The 20735-nt window shown below is 48.5% G+C and overlaps 1 protein-coding gene across 4 annotated transcripts in view; it reads left to right on the top strand.

The window, feature by feature from the left end:
- The window catches only part of Sfxn5 (sideroflexin 5), a 120286-nt gene that overhangs the window by 56885 nt on the left and 42666 nt on the right, over positions 1-20735 (top strand). For all 4 annotated transcript variants that reach the window (XM_034512095.2, XM_034512092.2, XM_076940007.1 and 1 more), the window contains 4 exons: positions 4816-4869; positions 5606-5662; positions 6937-7002; positions 18996-19086. In XM_034512095.2, the coding sequence (XP_034367986.1) occupies positions 4816-4869; positions 5606-5662; positions 6937-7002; positions 18996-19086 (268 nt within the window). The remainder of the gene's footprint in view (positions 1-4815; positions 4870-5605; positions 5663-6936; positions 7003-18995; positions 19087-20735) is intronic.

Raw genomic sequence — 20735 nt, 5'->3', positions numbered from 1 at the left:
ATGGCCCCAGGTCCCCAAGACAATGCAAACCAGTTGCTCGGACATGAGATCTCTGACTTAGAAACCAGGACGTTTCTGAGGCAATTCAGTGAAGGGACACTACAATTCAAAGTACAGTGACCATCCTGGAGAGCAGGAGCCTGGTGACACCCAGAGTCCCAGGTAATGGTGTCTGAGGACATTCTTGGTGGCTTAAGCACTATCCAGAAGGTTGGGATTTGGGGGTGGGGATATACTGCATAGTTTACAATATGATGTAAAAACCACAGGAGGGGGGCAGGATGTGTGACCTGAACACTTGCAAATGATCAGTATGAATTGCTCCAGTGTTTAAGAGGCAACATTCATGTGCTTGTGTGTAAATATGTGACACTCCCTCCTTTCCCTCAGTCACTCTAAGTTCAGCTTCTCTTTGCTCTGGCCAGAGCTTCAAGAAGGAAAAGTGCCTGGGTCCCTTAGGAGTCTTCACTATATAGGCACCTCAGAGAGAAGGAGGTTACCTCTCCAGACAATTGGAGAATAGATTTTTAAACTGAGCTGAGGAGAGTGTAGGTGGCTAAATTTGCAAATGACTACTACACAAGCATGAGGACCAGAGTTTGAATCCCCAGAACCCATGGAAAAATCCAGGCACAGTGCTGTGTGTCTGTAACCCTGCCATGGTGGAGGAGGAGGAGTGTGGAGACAGGTGGACCCCTTAAGCATGTTAGCCAGCCAGAGCTTCAGTCTCAGTGAGAGCCTGTCTCAAAGCATAAAGGCAGCAGGGCTAGAGAGATGGCCCAGTGGTTAAACACATTGGCTGCTCTATCAGAGGACTTGGGTTAGGTTCCTGCCACATGGCAACTCACAACCATCTGTAACTCCAGTCCCAGAGATCCAACAACCTTTTCTGGTATCCCTAGATGCTGAACATAAGTGATGTACAGACATACGTATAAGCAAAACACCAGTGCATGTACATTGAAAATAATGAATATAGACGGAGGGTGACTGAGGAGCACATTCTACAGTCTCCCTCTGCTCTCCACATGTGTGTACATAGATATTATCCCATACACACACCCAGACACAACACACACTGGGGTGGGGGCACGTGGAACTGAGCTAGGACCTTCAGGGTCAATCCTTCTTCTTATAGGATAGAAAAGTCCAGCTCCAGAAGGAATCAAGAATTCAAGAGCACAAGGCTACAGCTGCAGTTGAGGCCCAAGCTCTCCTAACTGGACAATCCTCGTTGTCCTAAGTGGCCACTGCACAAGAGAATCAGTAGATACTTCATTCTGGAAGAAAAAAATTCTTCACGTAGCTGCTGAGGAATGGCTTTACATTCTGTAATTTTATTCAAACTGATATGGGCCAATAAATATAAATGCGTGTGTGTGTGCACGCTGTTTTAAAACATTTTAATGTTTAAAACATGATTTACTGATGCTGTTGAGGATGTCTAGAATTTGATTTACTGCATAGTATTGAATGTTTATACTTGTTCCTTGCGGAAATTCTTGCCAAAGAGCCATTTTATCTACAGGAATAATAAGTCAATATGTGGATGGCTGTGCACATTTCCCCATATGTAGCTGCACTTGGTAAACGTTGTTTTGCACACAAACACTCTAAAGGTAAACTTAAGAGACTCACACAAGCCCTTGATGCCCAAGTCAAGATCAGCCAGGCATGGTGGTGCAGGCTGGTAAGCCCAGAATGTGTGAAGTAGAGGCAGGAGGATTACGGATTGAAGATCATTCTCAACTGCATAGGAAGGACGCAGCCAGCCTGTGCTATGTTAGATTCTGTCTCAGAGCAGAGCAGAGGGCCAGGGAGACGAGTCAGTGGGTAAAGCACACGCCACTCAAGCCTGATGACCCGTGCTCAGATCCTCCCGTCTGGATCCACAGAACCCATGTAAAAAGCTGGAGACCTAACCATTTCCGTAGTGTGATGGGAAATGGAGGCAGGAGAATAGCTCAGAGCTCATGGGCTAGTTGGCCTGGAGTATGAAATTCAAGGACAGGGACAAGAGAGAGCTCACCTCAAAAGAAGATGGAAAGTGAGAATTGACTCCTAAAAGTTGTGCTCTGACCTCCAAACACAGACATAGTCAGTCAGACAGACAGACAGACAGACAGACAGACAGACACGCACGCGCGCACACACACACACACACACACACACACACACACACACACACACACACACTTAAGGCTGGAGATGTATGTAGCTCACCAAACACAGACATAGTCAGACAGACAGACAGACAGACAGACAGGCAGGCAGATACACACATACACACACACACACACACACACACACACACACACACACTTAAGGCTGAAGATGTATGTAGCTCAGTGCTTGCTTAGCATACACAAAACCCTGGGTTCAATCCTCAGCACCTGTCACAGGGTTTTATTGCTGTGAACAGACACCATGATAAAGGCAACTCTTATAAAGGACAACATTTAACTGGGGCTGGCTTATAGTTTCAGAGGTTCAGTCCATTATCATCATGGTGGGAAACATGGCAGTGCCCAGGAAGACATGCTGCTGGAGCAGGAGCTGACTGAGAGTTCTACTTCTTGATCCAAAGGCAGCCAGAATGAGGCTCTCCTCTGTGTGCAGCCAGCAGGAGGCGCTCTTCCACACTGGGCGGAGCTTGAGCACTGGGAGCCCTTAAAGCCCGCCTACACGGTGACACACTTCCTCCAACAAGGCCACACCTATTCCACAAGGCAACACCTCCTAATAGTGCCACTTCCCTTGGACCAAGCATATTCAAACCACCACAGCACCCAAGCATGGTTCTGTTTCCTGCAGTCCCAGCCCTTGGGAGGTAGACACAGGATAGGAAGTTCAAGGTCACCCTCGGCTACACAGCAAGTACAAGGCCATCCTAGGACACATAAGACTGTTTTTAAAAGTATGTATGTGTGTGTGTTTAGAGATGGTTTAATGCAGTGGCTCTCAACCTGTAGATTGTAACCCCCTTGGGGTTGAGTGACCCCTTCACTGGGGTCACCTCAGACCATTGAAAAACACAGATATTTACATTACCGTTCATAACAGTTGCAAAATTGCAGTTATGAAGTAACAACAAAAATAATATTATGGTTGGGGGTCACCACAACATGAGGAAGTGTATTAAAGGGTCGCAGCATCAGGAAGGTTGAGAACCACTGGCTTAGTGGTTAAGAGCATTTGTTCCTCTGGCAGAGAACCTCAGTTCAGTTCCTAGCACCCACATCAGGCGATTCACAAACTCCTATAGCTTCAGCTCTGGGGCATGCAATGCTCCCTTCCAGCCTCCATGCATAGAAACACATACACATAAATAAATAATAAAATATTTTATAAAAGGTAGCCAGCAAGTTTAGATTCCAGGTGCTATTTGGGTTTGAGGCATAATGGGTGTAAAGGCATACTTAGTGTTTATCCATTCATTCACTCAGTATGTTAACCTCCCACCTTGTAACAAAGCGCAATGCAGAAGGGAAGCCATTTGGCTCAGAGTTTCAGAGGCTTCAGTCCATGGTCACTTGGTTCTGATGCTTCTAGGCCTGAGAAGAGGCAGAACACTGGCAGGGAGCTCATCCCTGGTTGAGCAAAGCAGCTCACCTCATGGTGGACAGGAGACAGAGACCGTATACAAGGGGAAATGCCTAGAGACAGGACATGCCTTAACGGTGCTGTCCCTGAGACCTACTTCCTCCACCAGGGCTGTACCCCTAAGAACTCAGCTTCATAGTACCCTCACCAACTAGGCCTGTATCACATGACCCCAAGTCTAACTCCCATGGAAACCACTACGTATTAAACTCTTGTGTCCCAGTCGTTCAGTTAACAATAATGTCAGTTTTCTTTTGATGAAGGCTTAGTGAAGGCACATTTCCAAAAACTCTATGTATAAATCCCTCGAAGGACTTTGAGATTATTTAATTCTCACAAATATCCTATAGGAAAAGTGTTTAGTCTACCTGAGGGGGAGGGAGAGGATTCCTTTTGTTTGTTTTGTTTGTTTTTATTGCTCCCCCAATTATGGAAATAAATAAAAATCCATTGTTAAGAAGAAGGCAGAAGGGCTGGAGAGATGTCTCAGTGGTTAAGAGCACTGACTGCTCTTCCAGAGGTCCTGAGTTCAATTCCCAGAAACCACACAGAGGCTCAAACCATCTGTAATGGGATCTGATGCCCTCTTCTGGTGAGTCTGAAGACAGCTACAGTGTACTCATACACATAAAATAAATGGTTTTTTTTAAGCCTTTTTTTTTTAAAAAAAAAAAAGAAGAAGAACGCAGAAGTCGCAAGACTATGAGAAGGTAGTCTGGAATTGCTTTCATAAAAATCCACAGCTAACCCTGCTAACTGTAGATGCTGTGTGCGTGCATGCATGTGTGTGTGCGCGTGTTGGGCAGACAGATATGTTTTTTCTTTTATATAAACAGAATTGCATGGCAATGTAATTCTGCACTTTAATTGCTTTCTTACATCTCACCATGTATCGGCATACCAGATCACCCCGGTGTCCATAAGGGTCCAGTCCCCCTGTCCATGGCTGCATACAGTTTGCTTTGTAAACTCCCAGGGCGGTACTACACAGCTGTGACCCCACTAAATGGCTGAGGCAGTCGTGATCTACACACCTGTAATACCAGCACTCATGAGGCTGAGGCAGGAGGTTTGCTATGATTTCAAATCCAGCCTGGAGCTACAAAGTGCACTGCAGGTCAGCCTGAGTATAGTGAGGCTCCGTCTCAAAAACCAAAACAAAAGCATTGTGCATCTCTCCTGCCCTCCTCAACCTACCCCTCTCTTTCCTAGGTGGTGGGACTTCTCTTGCCTAACCAGACGCTGGCATCCACTGTCTTCTGGCAGGTAAGAGTCTGTGCAGAGGGCTCCTGAAGGAACAGATGTGCACACGCACACACACACACACACACACACACACACACACACACACACACACACACTGACATGGAAACCCCCCTCATTGTCTTCTGCTTCATTCAGGCCCCTGGGTCAGGTGCTCCTCTCCCTAGCACTTACCCATAAACTACCAAAACCTTGATTCTGCTGAAGGGCCTCGAAAACCTAAGTGTGATGCCAGCCATTCTGTATCTGTCCCTTTAACCTTCAAATGGAAGTGAAGAGGGGCCGGGTACCCTCACCTGCAGCATGGTGGCCTGTGAGTGGCAACTCATTCTGTCTGTTGGTTGCTTGACCCATGGTCAGTGACCAGAGGCCTATAGCCTCTTTCTGATACCAGCTTCCCCTAAATCTAGTCTTGCTAACCAGCAAGAAACACCTGTTGGTTCTGACAGAGCTTCTGGCAGGTAATGAGGGGTCAAATCAAGGAGGCTGTGTAGGAGGTGAATTCTTCTACCTTCTGGATTCTTCTGGGACAGTTCATATATTCAGATCTTGCAGCCAAGTGATATCAGCATCTTGAGTACTGTATCCCCCCCTACCCCAAGCTCACCCAGAAGTCACCCCAGTGTCCCCATCTCTGTACACATACAGAACAGTTTCCCATGACTTCTGGCTGGAGTAGACGTGGGGTCTTCCATGGAGGTGACTCTACTTCCCTCATTTCTTTCCTTGTTGCCCTCAGTGGCTGAACCAGAGCCATAACGCCTGTGTCAACTATGCAAACCGCAATGCTACCAAGGTGAGTGCTGCTGCCCTCTCTGCTCGTGGCAGGTTTAGGTGGGAGTGGCCTAGTCATTCTCTCTGACATGACATGCCAAGCACTCTGACATTAGTGCCAAGCACTGCCTTCTTTGGGTGCTTGCTCATGCTGACATCCCTACAGACAGGCAGCTCTTAGCTTGCTTGGCATGGGTCAGCAGAAGCTTTTGGGAAGAGCCCTGCAAGAGGCAGGTAAAATAAAGGTCTGTAGGAATGGATTCTGCTGGCTTCCTGGCTCGTCTAGAGAAGCTGGTGCACTCAAATACTGGATCCAGAAGGTATCAGCATCCTGAGGACTGAGGTCCCCTAAGCTCACCCAGAAGCCAGCTCAGTGTCCTCAGCTCCTAGGTTACTGATCACACAAGCTGACCTGTGACAAGGCCACCTTCTGGTCCATTCTTACATCCAGAAGAATCTGGGTTCCCCTTTGAGGGGTTGTTCTTAATATTTTCCAAAGTGGCAAAGAGAGCAGACTTAGGAGCTGGCCTTTGCAGTAGGAACTTGAAGGACCAGAGACTCTAAGGATGCCCCTTCATCTAACTCTGCGTATCCAGACTCTCTGGCAGGATTCACCAATACGGCTCCACTCAGTTGTTTTCCTGTAACCTTAAACCAGCTATCTCCAAACTGCAATTGTAGCAGAGATAGGTTCTTCAGTCTGTCTGTCTTTCTTTCTTCCTTCCTTTCTTTCTTTCTTTCTTTCTTTCTTTCTTCCCTCCCTCCCTCCCTCCCTCCCTCCCTTCTTTCTTTCTTTCTTTCTTTCTTTCTTTCTTTCTTTCTTTCTTTCTTTCTTTCTTAATGTTGGGACTTGAGGTCTTTTGTTCTGTGGAACTATTGGACAACAGTAACATACTGACAGTGAAGCCCCCTGAGTCCTGGGCTGAGGGGGCTCTAAGAGCCAGCTAGACTGTAGTTGGTGAGACAGTGCTATCCCACATAGATGGTGTGTCAGGCTGAAATACTTGCTCACAACATGGCCTTCCTAGATGATACCCTGAACAGCTTGGACATAAAGAACCTGTAAGAGGCCCTGCTGTTTCCCACCTCCAGCCAGCAGTGTCTGCTCAGATCTTTTAAGAACAAGGCAGGAGTAAAGGGGCCCAGCAATTCCTGCCCCTGCCTTGTATAGTCTGCTTTAAAGGTTGCTGAGGGAGACCTGCCCCTTTGGCTTCCCAAGAGACTGCTCCTTGCTCGCCAAAGCAGAACATGGAAGCTTTGGACACCAGTGTGTCTACCTTTCTGCCTGTCTTCCAGCCTTCACCTGCATCCAAGTTCATCCAGGGTTACCTGGGAGCCGTCATCAGTGCTGTCTCCATCGCTGTGAGTAACTCCTACCTTGCTCCAGGGTAGGCCAGCGTGTGGGGAATGGGGTCTGCAAGGGGATGCCCCGATGTTTTCTAGGCAGGGAAGAGGCTGTTAGAAGAACACAAATTGGTACTCCAAGGTGTTGGGGATGGAGGTGTGGAGTTCAGGGCAGGGGGGGCAGGCCATCTGCCCCTGTCTGTCGTCTGTCCCTGCACCCAGCACTCTTTAGAGCAGCTACTATTTGTCTCCCGCTGTATCATTTTCCTCAGAGCAGCCTCTGGTGCACAGTCTATGGCTGTCTACAGTTGGGATTCACTGCTACTAAACTTCCTGGGTGCAGACTCATGAATTTCCTCTCCCTGACTGATTTAGGGGTCCTTGGACAGCAACCATCTGCAGCTTGATGTTCCTTGAGTAAAGACTGTGTGGTTTTCTTGGTCTTGGCTCTTAGAGAAGGCTGTTGGCTTCCGTGAGCTGGGGATAGAACCACCTCTACGCAGCCTCTTCAGGCTTGGTTGGAGGGTCACTTGGCCAGCCTCCCCGGAAGGTTTAGAAAGCTCTTCAAGTTGAGCCTTCGCAGTCCTGCAAGAATAAAGCTGGAATTAGTTACAGGAACTTGCAAATTGCGCGAATAAAAGTGGGACTGATGGTCTCAGGTGGGGGCAGCAAGCCCACGGCAGAGAGGGTGTGGGCCACAGCTGGAGGAAAGAATCAGGCCTCTGAGCCCCTGTCTAATGTCCACCCCAACCTTGAATGTGTGGCACTTTCTGGATCTCCGATGGAGCCGACTCCTGAGGGCAAAGTGCCTTTTCCAACGGTCACCTCTGTCACACAACGAATGCTTTGTTAGGCAAAGGAAGAGTTCACATCAGGGCTGGGAATGCAGGTCGGCTGGAGGGCTTGTCTAACATGCACAGAGCTCTGATTTTAATCTCCAGCACCACATAAAATAGGTCCTGGTGGTCCAAACTTGCACAGAGCACTTAGGGTGGAGGCAGGAGGATCAGAAGCTCAAAGTCATCCTCAGGTATATAATGAGTTTGAGGCCAGCCTAGGCTACATGAGACCCAGTCTTAACAAAACAAAACAAACAAACAAACAAAAAAATGATGGCTTGATAGTCAAAAGCACTGGCTGCTCTTCCAGAGGATCTGGGTTTGGTTCCCATTGCCCATGTGGGGGGCTCACAATAATCTATAACTCCAGTTCTGGGGGATCTGATGCCCTCTTCTGGCCTCTGCAGGTGCTGCACATACATGGTGCACATACATGCAGGCAAAACACACACACACACACACACACACACACACACACTAAAAAAATTTGAAAAGAAAGAAAACACAACACAATGAAAGAATTCACATATACGAATCTTTTGATAACACCCCTTTCCTTATCTCTTCTGTCACAAACCATAATTGTACACACTGGGAGATAAGCCATCCTACCCTGTCATTGCTACTGCTGTCCCTCTAAAGTAGAGCTCTGGGGCTGTCCTCAAGCAGCCCCTTTTATTTTACTCCCACGTAGAGCAAGCCACCTCCAAGTGAAAGTGGGACATCCCTTTTTGTGCCTGGGATCTTGTTCATTCCCTGAATGCCTTGCTGCCAGTTAGAAGCCATATGCAGTCAGACCTGTGTAGATGGCGCACTGTGGAGAAGCTGCAAATCTGCCTGGTAGACTTGCAATCCTGAAAGGAACTTGGTTTGAGACTCAGATAAATTGGGGCGGCCTGACTCTGCTGGTCTGAGGCCTGGGCTCCTGAGAGGGGAGAGGGCTCCCTCACCACCCTCTTGCTCTGTAATGCAAGAGGAGTTCAGAGGCTCCCTGGCTCAGCTGCTTCAACAGCTGTTCCCTTCCTAGAGATGCTCTGGTGAAGTAGACGGGTCTGGGAGGAGGGGGCAGCACTGGGAAGGGCTTGAGTGAAAAGGTCATGGCCTTGGTGCCTTCCCACTGAGCATGTGGCTCAGGAACTCAACTTATGAAAACTCTGGCCTTTCTGAGTTCCAGCCCTGAGGAGCTGCCAATGGTGGGTCCCATCCATTCCATCCCAATACTTTGCAGGCCTGTACCTCCCTCAGATAGCTTGGTGGAGGGACACAGAAGCCAGTGGTTACTTGGAACGTGGGGCTTGCACTGTGGGGACACCCTCTGCCTCCTCTTCTTTGCTTGGTTCCAGATCCTCCCCCAGAGGAGATTTTTCTTGACCTAAGTCCCAGAAAATTCTCGTTCTTCCTACACTCAGTCACACCCTGTCCTCTCATTGTCCCCAGTTGGATTACAAGTTAGCTAGGGACAGGCATCTGTCTCATACCGCACAGAGGGAACCACAGAGCCCTGTGCCATAAATACCTATTAATTAGGCGGCTGATTGATCGCTGGCCTTGAGGCTCCTCCTCTCCTCTCCAGGAGCCTGAGCCTTAGCAGTGGCATGCCCCTCTGCCTGACGACTTCATACAGCGAGGGGCTCACTCGGGCAGATGGAGTGGAGTTCCTGACTTGGAAAATCGGCAGCTTGCTTTCTTTTCTTTTGTGTGTATAAATCACAAAACTGCCAAAGACAGAGGCTTGATTTTATTTTCCTCTCCCTTGTTCTCTGGAACCCCAGGCCCTGCGGCCTCATTAACTGATTGCGGCTTCAATTAGAGACAAACCCCCTCCCAGGGCGAGCCTGTTAGGAGCAGATGACCTGCAAACAAGTGTCACGGCCCCAGTGGTTGGCCCAGTTCTGGCATTAATTAAAACGAGTCCCTACAAGCAGGTGGCTAGATGGCGCCTGATGGGCTGAGAGCCGGTCCCAGAGACTAAGCTGAGCTGAGGTGCAGCCTCCTCTATGGGGTCTGCAGAGCCCTGCCTCTCTTTCAGAAGAACCCTTGGCCTTGGCCACCAACATCCCTTCACCAATCAGGCATTCCCCCAAATGAAGCCAAATGCTGGGTCCAGGATCGTTGGGGTGAGAGGCCTCTCTGGGCCCTCCCTAAATAGATTTGGCAATGTCTGGGGCTCTTGCTTAGAATAAAAAAGAAATCCCGTCTTAAGTTATTTTTGAAAACCTAACAGTTTGCTGTCTTTTAACAAAGGAAACCTCTCTCTGTCTTCTTTGTGTTTTTGTTCTGGAGTTCGTGTGGAAGCTTCTGGGCTGGCCATCACTATCACTGTAAAGGGAGAGATCAGGCAGGCTCCTGACTCCTTCTACAAGGTCTGTGATGGGCCAGACATTTTGCAGGAACCGGGGTTGTAGCTCTATATAGCTTTCAGAATGATGGGAGGGTGAGTGGAGAGCACTGAGGCGGGCAGAGCCCTGGTGGTGCTGACCCTGAGGTGTCTAACTCAGTCACAGGGCTGACACATGGGACAGATGGAGGAAGCCAACAGAAGGCAGGGCTGGATGTCCCAGAGAGAGGACATAGTGGATACAGAGGCATGCAGAAAGATGGGAACAGATTCTGGATGCTGTCAGAAGTGTGTCTGCCATGTAGAGAGTAATGTTGACGGTGACAGTAGAGGGCGGCAGTGGTCACCAGGGGCCACAAATGCCACACCAGGAATCCCAGAGGCCATTGCAGGGTCTTGGGTCCAAATAGGAGGTGGCAGATGCGGTCCATTGACTACTGGTTCCTGGGTGGCAATAGACCTGGAGTTGGGGAAGAAGGCTCAGAGCTGACATCGTGTGTGACTGGTTAGGTGGAGCCTGGTGATAGAGGCACTTTCATGTCATGTCCCCAAGTCTTTCATCTTCAGCTAAACCTTAGCTGCAGTGGCTTTTCTTTCAGGAACAATGCAGATCTCCTTCTCCCAGTGGTCCTTTCTATGCTGGATGCAGCATTTGTCTGCGGGGAGAGGCCCAGGAAGCCTTCTGGTTCTCATTGCTTGCTGGCAACTCCACGTGCCCTGATGGTCAGATTAGTAAACAGCCACTCAAGTAGTAACAGTGGCCAATCCTTACAGAGTGCTGGCACTGTGCTACTTCAGCCCCATTTTACAGATGGGGAAACTGAGCACAGACTGAAGCCAAGGGCAGAGCCTGTGCACTGCAGCCCAGGCTTACTCACATACTCCTGTTAACAAAGGTCCTTTTGTCATCATGCTCCCACGGGGGCTTATTGAGATGGGAAAAACTAAGCAGTGTTTTAACTTCTAGGTGGGAGAAAATGTTACTGTTTCCTTGGTAGGCAGGTCCCCCACAGGCATCCCCAGGAACAATGGAGATTAGTGGTAGATACACCACCAACCTTCATACTTGGTTTCTGGGCCTCTATCTTCTGGCCAACATTAAGTCAGTATTGTGATCCAGAGCACACCCTGCCTCCTGTAAGACAAGATCTGGTTAGTTGTTCAGCAAGGGCATAGCCAGGCCCTTCTGTCCTCCTCAGGGTTCCTAGGGTAGCACCCATGAATCCTGGTCCAGGTGATTGTCAGGCTACTTTCCCTGCAAATGACTTCTGGATTGGAGAGGCCTCGGCAGAGACCCAGCAGCTGAATTTGGAGTGGTCCAGAAGCCTGCAGATGGCAGCGCAGTGGCCAATCAGACCCCAGTAGCAGCCCTGAATCCATTCTTGGGAGGAAGAAGGTCTAATGTTCCTTGCAGCCAGCACACTGTTCCTATCAAACACAGTTCAGGCATTAGGCCTGAGCCCTGGCCTAGCAGATAGGCCCCTCAGTCTCAGCTGGAGCTGACAGGAGCTATGGCTGTTAACTAACTGTCCCATTCACCTTTGCTCTTCTGTCCCTAAGCTCCTTGCCAAACAACAGGCTGGCTGAGACCAGAAGACATTTGACCTCCGCTTGGTAGCCAGGTTTAAGTTTACAAAGCTGTGCCCTCTGGTGGGTATTTGTGGTACTTCAGTGATTTCCTGACCCACCCTTTGCCTTCCCTGACCCACACAAACGCAGGACCACTGGGCACATTATTGTCCAGTCACCCAAGAGAAATCTAAGGTCTGATCTCATGCCATCTCTCCTGTCAGTACGCCTTCTCCTCTGTTGTTCTTCAGGACCACTTAGACTCCACTGGCAGGTGCCTCAGAGTTCACAGCATTACATGGCTGTGTCTTTGCAAAGCCCTCTTCCCTCCTCCCTACTCTCTCCTTACCCAGCTACCTCCCACTCGCCCCCATGGTTCAGTCATGTGTGCTTTGACGCTTTGGTAACCTTTGGGGCCTCCTCCCCTAGTTGAGAATAATGAGCAGCTCAGGCAGCCCACAGACCTGGGCGAGCGCAGTGTTTGTAAAGGCAGATGCAGTGGTTTGCAAGGCTTTTGTTTGTCTTCATGCCTCAGACAGCATTCACTCTGGTTTATTCTAGATGCATCACTAAGTCCAGACTCATTTTACCACATCTGAGAATTCAGTGGGTAGGTAAGAGAGGCAAGCCCTTGGCCCTGGAACTATGTAGTGTCTACTGGGAGAGATGGGTTTCTATGCAAGTGCACAGATACAAAATATTGCTGTGGTTTTTTTTTCCAGTTATTAGATGCATGCATTATTGCAGTTCAGAGATGTGTAAAAAGGCAAACCCATACGTATTTAGAGACTGACAGATACATGGAAGACAGCTCTGGCCTTGGGCTGGGGGCTAGCTCAGTTTGTGAAAGTGCTTGCTTTGCCATCTTGAAAGCTTGAGCTTGGTTTTGTAGCCCACATAAAAAGCTGTGTGTGTGCCTAGACAGAGTAATCAGTCCTTAATAATCCTGCATCACCAAGGTCTGTCAGATGATTCTGGGCCAGAAGGCTGAAGATTTGATGCTCCAACGTTCGGTAGTATAGGGGCTTTTCAGGTGTTCAGAGGTCTCTATAAATTGGCTAAGTCTTAGAAGCTATGCTTTGTGCTTCCCACAATTATAGTTAACTCAGTCATTCTGGATTTCTGATGGGGTTGAAAACTTACAGTTATTTACCATAAGAGAAAAGATTTGAGTGGATGGTCGTCAGCTGACATTCATCCTAAAGCCAGGTTCAGAACTAAATGTTTTAGTTAGGATAAATGACAGAGGTGCTGGTTAGTCAACAAAAGGATGGATGGGGTATTAGGACTATCTTGTACCTCACTGGTACAAATTGGCATAATTATGCTCTAATTGTATTTTGAAAGAAAAGTTTCATTTTAACAGGAAGGGTGATGTGTAGGAGAAGCTAAGGTAGGAGGAGTACTGAGAGGAAGAAAAGGAGTAAGAAGAGGAGAAGGAGGAGAGGAGAAGCTAGGTGATGAAAGAGAGAAAGGGGGGAGACAGGGAGGCAGATATTCATGTATCTCCACCAGTCAAAGATAGTTGTTATATCTAGGTCGGTCAGTGGGTTACACCTCTGATTGAACAATTCCAAACTTATAACGCTTATGATTAACATTATTTTAAAAAAATGTATAAATGCAAAAAGGAAAAGGGGGCATGGGATAGGGGTTTTCTAAGGGGGGGGAATGGGGAAAGGGGATGGCATCTGAAGTGTAAATAAAATATCTAATAAAAACAAAAAAAAAACAAAAAAAAAAACCAAAAAAAAAAAATAAAGGGACAGGAAGTTTTTTTTGGATTAAAAAAAAAAAAAAAGCTGTGTGTGGGGCTCGAGAAATGGCTCATTGGTTAAGAGCACCTGCTGCTCTTGTAGAGGACCAGGGCTTGATTCCCACATTGGGCAGTTCACAACTCTCTGTGACTCTAAGACTCTCTTCTGGCTTCCACGGGCATGTGCACGTGTGCACAGAGTTAAATTAAAAATTAAAATTCACACATAGTGGCTTATAGAGAACATTAGAGAAGACAGGCAGATTCCTGGGGCTCACCGTCCAGCCAATCCAAAGTACATGGTGCTCCCTAGGCCAGTGAGACACCGTGTGAGACACAAAACCAAAGCATTTGAAGAACCAAGTCTGAGGTGGTCCTCTGGTCTATACACAGATACATACACTCGCACATGCAGCACACAAAACACGAGAGCTCATGCATGTGCACGCACACACACACGCAGAGTGCACATGAACACATGGAAACACATACACAGATGTATGACCACATGTGAGCACATGGCACACACACACACCCCACATAAAGTTCCAGTTCCAGGCTCTTCCAGAAACTGTGAGGGGAGCACCCTGAGGCAGAGAGGTGGCCTGATATTTAGGTTGAAAGTTAGGCCTGACAGGAACAGTGCTCAGAGGCCCTGGGGTGGGGTTGGAGGTGGGGAGGACTGGTTCATGGGAGAAGCCTACAAGTCAGTAGGGAGTGAGGTCACAGGGGTGAGAAGAAGCAGAGACAGAAGAGCTACAATCAAGATGCCTGGGAACAGGACAAGTAGCTGAGGCTTGGGTGGCTTCCCTGTGGGCCTTGAGCAGCTCCTGTCCAGGAAGATCCAGAAGTCTCTTCAGGTGTACCACCACACCTGGTTTAGTCAGTGCTGGGGACTGAGCCAAGATCTTCAAGCATATTAGGAATGTCCTCTACCAACTGAGCCCTGGTCAAAGAGGCCTGCTAGAGCTTACTCCATCTTTTTTTTAAAGGCTCCCATTAAAAATCTTTCATTTCATTTCATTTCATTTCATTTCAATTTTATTTGTTCATTTATGTTTTCCTACACGATCTTACCACGATTAGCCCTGGCTGGCCCAGAGTTCACTATATAGACCAGACTGGAGTCAAATTTACAGCTAGGAGCCTTCCAGCTGGTAGCAGAGGGGGACACCTGGGTGAAGGTGAGGCTGAGTTAGACAACCTTCCCTGGCGTAGTGGGAACGCTGTGGAGGTGCCAGGCTAAGTAAGGCCTGTCCCAACAGAGTTGTCTCCAGGTGTTGCATGCCCAGCTTGAGGAGGGACATAGCCAGATAAGGAGCAAGATAGCTTTGTCATCAGCCCACCTGGTATCTCTCTGAAGTCCTTGCAGAACCAAGGTTGCTGTTGGACATGTAGCTAATGACACTAAAGGTTTTATGTCACGGAGCTCCTGTCACATGCTGTTCCTGTGTGCAGCATGAAGTTTAGAAGAACGCTTGGGGGCTGGAGAGGTGGCTCAGCAGGCGAGAACACATACTGCTTTGACAGTTCAGTTCCTAGCACCCAAACTGGGCTTCTCACAGCCACCTCTACCGCCATCTTCCAAGGATCTCTTCTGGCCTCCACAGTCATCTGAACTCATGTGCATGTGAGTGCATGGGCACACACACACACACACACACACACACACACACACACAGAGAGAGAGAGAGAGAGAGAGAGAGAGAGAGAGAGTTAAAGATTAAAAACAAAATTCACACATGATGGCACACACCTTTAATACCAACATTCTAGAAGCAGAGACAGGCAGATCTTTGTGAATTTGATTCCAGTCTGGTCTACATAGTGAATTCTAGGCCAGCCAGGGCTACTTGGTGAGATCGTGTCTAAAAACATAAATGAATAAATAAAAATAAAATGAAATTAAAATTTTTTAATCCAATTCTTTTTTAAAAAGGTGGAGTGGAGCCCTAGCAGGCTCAGTTGGTTAAGGACATGCTCAAGGATCTGGGTTCAATCCCCAGCATTGACTAAACCAGGTGTGGTGGCACACACCTGTAATCCTAGCCCTTAGGAGGTAGAGGTTGGAGGATCAGGAGTTCAAAGCCATCTTCAGCTGTTTTGAGGTCATCTTGGGCTACATGAAAGCATGTCTTGAAAGAACAAAAACAATAAAGCGTAAGAAAAAAACAAAAGCGAAATAAAGCTAGCATGTCCCACATGTCTGGAATGAAATTTAGCACGAAACACGTATCTATCTGAAAGTAAGCCAACATACCTAAGAGGGATCTGGGGCCCACAAAGTGGAGAGAAGGTCCATGCAGAGTTGGGAGCTCACTAGGAGGTAATATGGCTGCCTCACCCACCCACTAGCAATGGGCCTGGGGTATGTGCCAAAGACATAGAGGAGACCAACGGCCACTTTCTGTCACCCACTCAACACCCAGCCATCGTGTCCCAAGAACCTTGGACAGGGACAGGGACAGCCTGGGAAGGATCCTAGGGAGGACTGCAGTTCAGGGGACTGAAGCCCGTCTGTTCTTGTTTCTCGGGGTCCTTTGGCCTGGAACATTTGGTGGAGCCCATTAAAATTAAAAAGCCAAGTGGCTGGAGGCTCGGAGTGCCAGCTCGTTTTCTCTGGCATGGCAGGTCCTGTTTAAGGGAACCAGCTGGCATTAATGGCACACAACGCATTGCGAACAGCAGCTAGCGATCAGAAGAATCAGAGCTAATAATCAGGTTCAGGGAAGATAATGAGATATGAACAGCCATTGCCGAGAGTCCCCCGGGGTCTGCCTTAACAGCCTCCAAATAAGCTACAAAACAGAAATTAACCAAACAGGAGCTCCATTTGGGCAGAGGGGGAAAACAAACAAGGTAGAAATTTGCACACGAATTCCTAATATGTCCATGTTCAAGCTCAGGACCTGTGGGACAGCAGCCACTGCCTGGAGGAGGCAAGAGGCCTTCTGTGACCGCTTGCCTCCAAGGTGATTGTCAGGTCAGAGCCGCTGGTGAGAGACCTGAAGAAAGAGAAGACTAGTTTCCTGTGGCTCATTGGAGACTCAGGCCATCCTCAGGCCAGGTTCTCAATTGGCATGCAGCAAACTAGCTAGGTCACCCCTTCAAGACAGTGGCAGTGCGAGCCGGTGGGCAGAATAGCCAGCCAGGGAGGGGTCAGCCTCAGGCTGACACAGAAAGTCTCAGTGTTGGCTACAAGCAATCGTCTCTAGTCTCTCCCCAACCCCTAAGCCTCTGCATTCGAGCTCTGCCCAGTCCCAGGAGGCTGCCAGCCTTGGAGAAGCTTGGACCTCCTTGTTTCTTTCCCCCACTCCTGCTTCTGATACCTTCAATACTTCATCATCTTTCTGTATGTGTGTAAGATGTAAGATGTGTTCCGCATTTATCTGTGTCTAGGCCTGCCACCCGCCAGGTCAGCTGCTGCTTCCCATTTACACATCACCTTGACCCCAACCCCTAATGGCCTTTGTCAGGGGTCCCATATTATGCACATGGTCCATGGTTAAGGTTGCTTCTTGAGAAGGAGGGTGTGCTGGTTGCTTTCCCATTGCTGTGACCCAAGACCTACAAGGAGCAACCTGAGGAAGCTCACGGTGAGGATACTGTGTATCACCCAGGGAGGGCATGATAACATGGAGGTGGCTTGTCACATTGTATCCACAATGTGAAGAAAAGCAAGATGAAGGCTGGGGCTCAGCCCGCTTTCTCCTTTTTATGGGGTCCAGCACCCTAAATGTTTAGGGTGGCTCTTCCTACTTTGGTTAACCCAAGCTAGAAACTCCCTTACAGACATACCCAGAGGATTATTTCCTAGGTGATTTTAGATTCTGTCAAGTTAATGGTATTAACTATCACAGAGACCAGTTGCAAAGTGGGGGTGGGGTGAAACTTTGGAATCAGCAGGCCCCACGTTCAAATCCTAACTTTAGCTGCCTTGACATAACTGTCTATCCTTGGCAGTTACTAGTCCTCTGAGCCTGCTTCTTCTTGGTAGAAAGGGGTTTTTATTAAGATACTGCGTGTAGCAGCTGGGGTGTAACACATAGAGCACTTGCCCAGGCATCACAGGATGCCAAGCATCCTAGGTTCACCCCCAAGCACTGCAGAATATAAAAGCCCTTGCAATCAAAAGTATTGGTAGCACATGTGAGATCTCTAGACCCTTCCTGGGACCTCCATGCTTTTCCTCTGTACTTAGGTTATGGTGCTCAAGAGGCCATTTGTAGATACCTGGCTCTGTAAGCTCTGTCTGAGCAGTACCCAGGATGGTCAGTGGCCTTCAGAAAGGCCCTGGTGTATCAGCAAAATATGGAGAAGCTGTCATTCAGTTCCTGCCACTCAGTTGCCCTCAGGCAAGCAGCAGGGACAAGGACAAGGGCTCTGAACATCGGCATGACAGTTAGGATATACATGCAGCACTGACAGCCCTGGCTGGAAGTTGCTGGCTGCCTAAGGGATGATTAGCTGGCACATCCTTGTTCCATATCCCTCCACTGGAGCCTGGGCCCAGCCGGTCCTGTTCTACTGCAAGTGCTCTATCCCCCCGAGGCTTCCCAAAGCCCCAACAACCCAAAAGGCCAAGCACAGAGCCAGTCTAGCAACACAGAGTAGCCTGTAGCCAGCAGGAATCCAGAGCTGAATGCAGGCCAGATCTTGCCATGGCCCGCACTGCCTCCTCTTCCTGGGATGGACCATCAGGGAAGGGCTGGTTAGGCCTCAGTCTGGGAATACTAAGATTTCTGGGTCGTATCTGCTCTCTCTCCATGTCCGCTGCTCCTCTAGCTTCTAGGTAGTTTTTCCCTGATAGCCTAAGCCACACTCAGGTCCCCAGAGATACCCTCTGCCACCTGTGTTGAATGCTTTGTCCAGTTGTCTGCTTGTACCCATTCTTCAACTACAAACTCACTGAGTATGTGCTCTGGGCTATTAGATACAACATCTAGTGTCACACATACACAGAAAAGGCCTGCAGTCCTTCCCTCCCAGAGGGGCAGGGGCAGGGATGCCAAGGACTAGTGCTTGGAGAAACGTACCAGGGAAACAGGATCAATGGTCTGCCTGCCTGAGAGGGGTGACATTATCATGTGGCTGCACTTTCTGGGTCCTCTTGTGTGCCAAGCTCATCCTTTTATACCTTTATCACAAGCCCTGAATGTGGTAGAAATAACGATCCTTTTTCTACCACCAGACAGTGACGTAGAGAAAGGATAATGAGTCACCTGCCTGGGGTCCCACTGCTAGTAAGTGACAGAGTTGTAGACTTCAGAACTGGTCCTGAGGGAACAGGTGTGTGGTCCGAGGTGGGTGGGGCACCCCAGTCCTAGGGAATGGGTCAGCAAAGGCTAGAGGCCAGAAGGCCCGGTTGGCCTCAGAAGGTCTGCACCTGGGGTGTGGGGTGTGAGGGAAATTGGAGGGATCCCCTCCCGCTGTCCCTCCAGTTCTACTCCTCCCTCCCATGAGCCCTTGCAGCATCATGCACCGTCTTCTGTGTTCTTTCCTTCCTAAGGTGGGCCTTAATGTGCTGGTTCAGAAAGCAAACAAGTTCACTCCAGCCACTCGTCTTCTGGTGCAGAGATTTGTACCCTTCCCTGCAGTAGGTAAGATCTGCACACAGATGTGTGTATATGCATGTGCGTGTGCGTGCGCGTGTGCGTGCACATGATGCATGGTGGCGGTCTCGGGAACTTCCAAGCACCTGGGTGAATGGTGGCTCTTCCACAGGATATCTGTCGGATGCTTGCAGACTCCTGGTTGGGAGATCTAGAACAAAATTCACACAGGTAGAAGAAAGGATGCAGGACCCACCCAGCAGCTCAGGGCATGAGATACAGCTTCAGCACAAACTCTTGGGTGTTTGTTTTGCTTTGTGGCTCTGGGGATGCTTTAAGCACACAAGGCAAGCATCCTACCCGCTGAGCTACATCCTTATCGTTTTGTCTGTTTGAGACAAAATCTCAATCTGTAGCTTAGGCTGGCTTGGCACTCACTATGTGGCCAAGGCTAGCCTCAGACCCCCAGGAGACTTAGCACAGAGGTAGTGTATTTGCTCCTTTGTTTTGAGATGGGGGTCTCGTGTATCCCAGAGGTGCCTCAAATTTGCTGTGTAATGGAGGGTAATCTTGAACTTCTGGCCCTCCTGCCTTCGCCTCCCCGGTGCTGGGATTAGAAGTAGGCAGCACTCTTGGTTCATTAGGCACCACTGATCTAATCCAGGGCGCCTTGCGTACCAGGGAAGTGCTCTTATCAATTAAACCCAGCCTCTAGCTCAGCACAGGGAGAGTCTGAACCTGGATCTCCAGCTCCTAAGGACCAGCAGACAGAACACAATGCATGCTGTGCACTATGAAAAGTATTCATAATAAACCTTAACCAAAAAAATCTACAATCTTTGTATCGTGAGTTTGTCCAGCAAAGAGTAAAAACCAGGACTCAGGGATTTGTCAGCAGGAACCCAAGGCAGTCCGTGCCACATTGCAGCTGTGACTCAGAGTGCTGCAAGTATTGCTTCTGTGCAGGGCAAGCCAAGTGAGCACCTGACATTTCAATGGCTATGTCTTACTTTTAAAAAAAAAAAAAATCAGGTAAAAGGCATATTGATTAGCTGGCCTTGGGAGTCCACACACCAGCATGTGGGAGGTGGAGACAGGAGGATGAGAAGTCTAAGACCATCCTTAGCTAGTGAGCTTGAGGCCAACCTGGGCTACAGGTAACAACCTGAGTTCAATAACTAAGACATACATGGTGAAAGGAGAGAACGGATTCCTGAATATTGTCTGATATCCACAATGCCCCCTATAAGTAAGTAAGTAAATTTAAATGTGCATCTATTACTAAATCATAATAAAAGGTTTTTGATAACATGTTTTAATCTCTTTATAAATTGTTTGAGTTTTGTTTACACATATAGAAACATTAATCTGAGAGGGACTTTAGTCTTCACACGACTGTCAGAGGGGCCTCAGGCTGCAGGACAACTCAGAGGGTTTTATTGTTGTTGCTTTGGATGGTGGGAGTTGGGTTTTCTTTTCTTTTTTCTTTCTTTCTTTTTTTTTTTTAAGATATGTTTCTCTGTGTAGCTCTATCCTGGAACTCACTCTGTAGACCAGGCTGGCCTTGAATTTAGAGATCTGCCTGTCTCTGCCTCCGGAGTGCCGGCATTAAAGGCAGGCGCCACCGCTGCCTGGCAACAGTTTCTGTTGGACCTTTAGGATGTTACACAGCTCTGCCTGGCTTTCAGGAAGTGCCA

This window comes from Arvicanthis niloticus, chromosome 9 (assembly GCF_011762505.2).
Source record: "Arvicanthis niloticus isolate mArvNil1 chromosome 9, mArvNil1.pat.X, whole genome shotgun sequence".
Lineage (NCBI taxonomy): Eukaryota > Metazoa > Chordata > Mammalia > Rodentia > Muridae > Arvicanthis > Arvicanthis niloticus.
The sequence above is the reverse complement of the archived record's forward strand: the minus strand, read 5'-3'. Positions and strand labels throughout refer to the sequence as shown.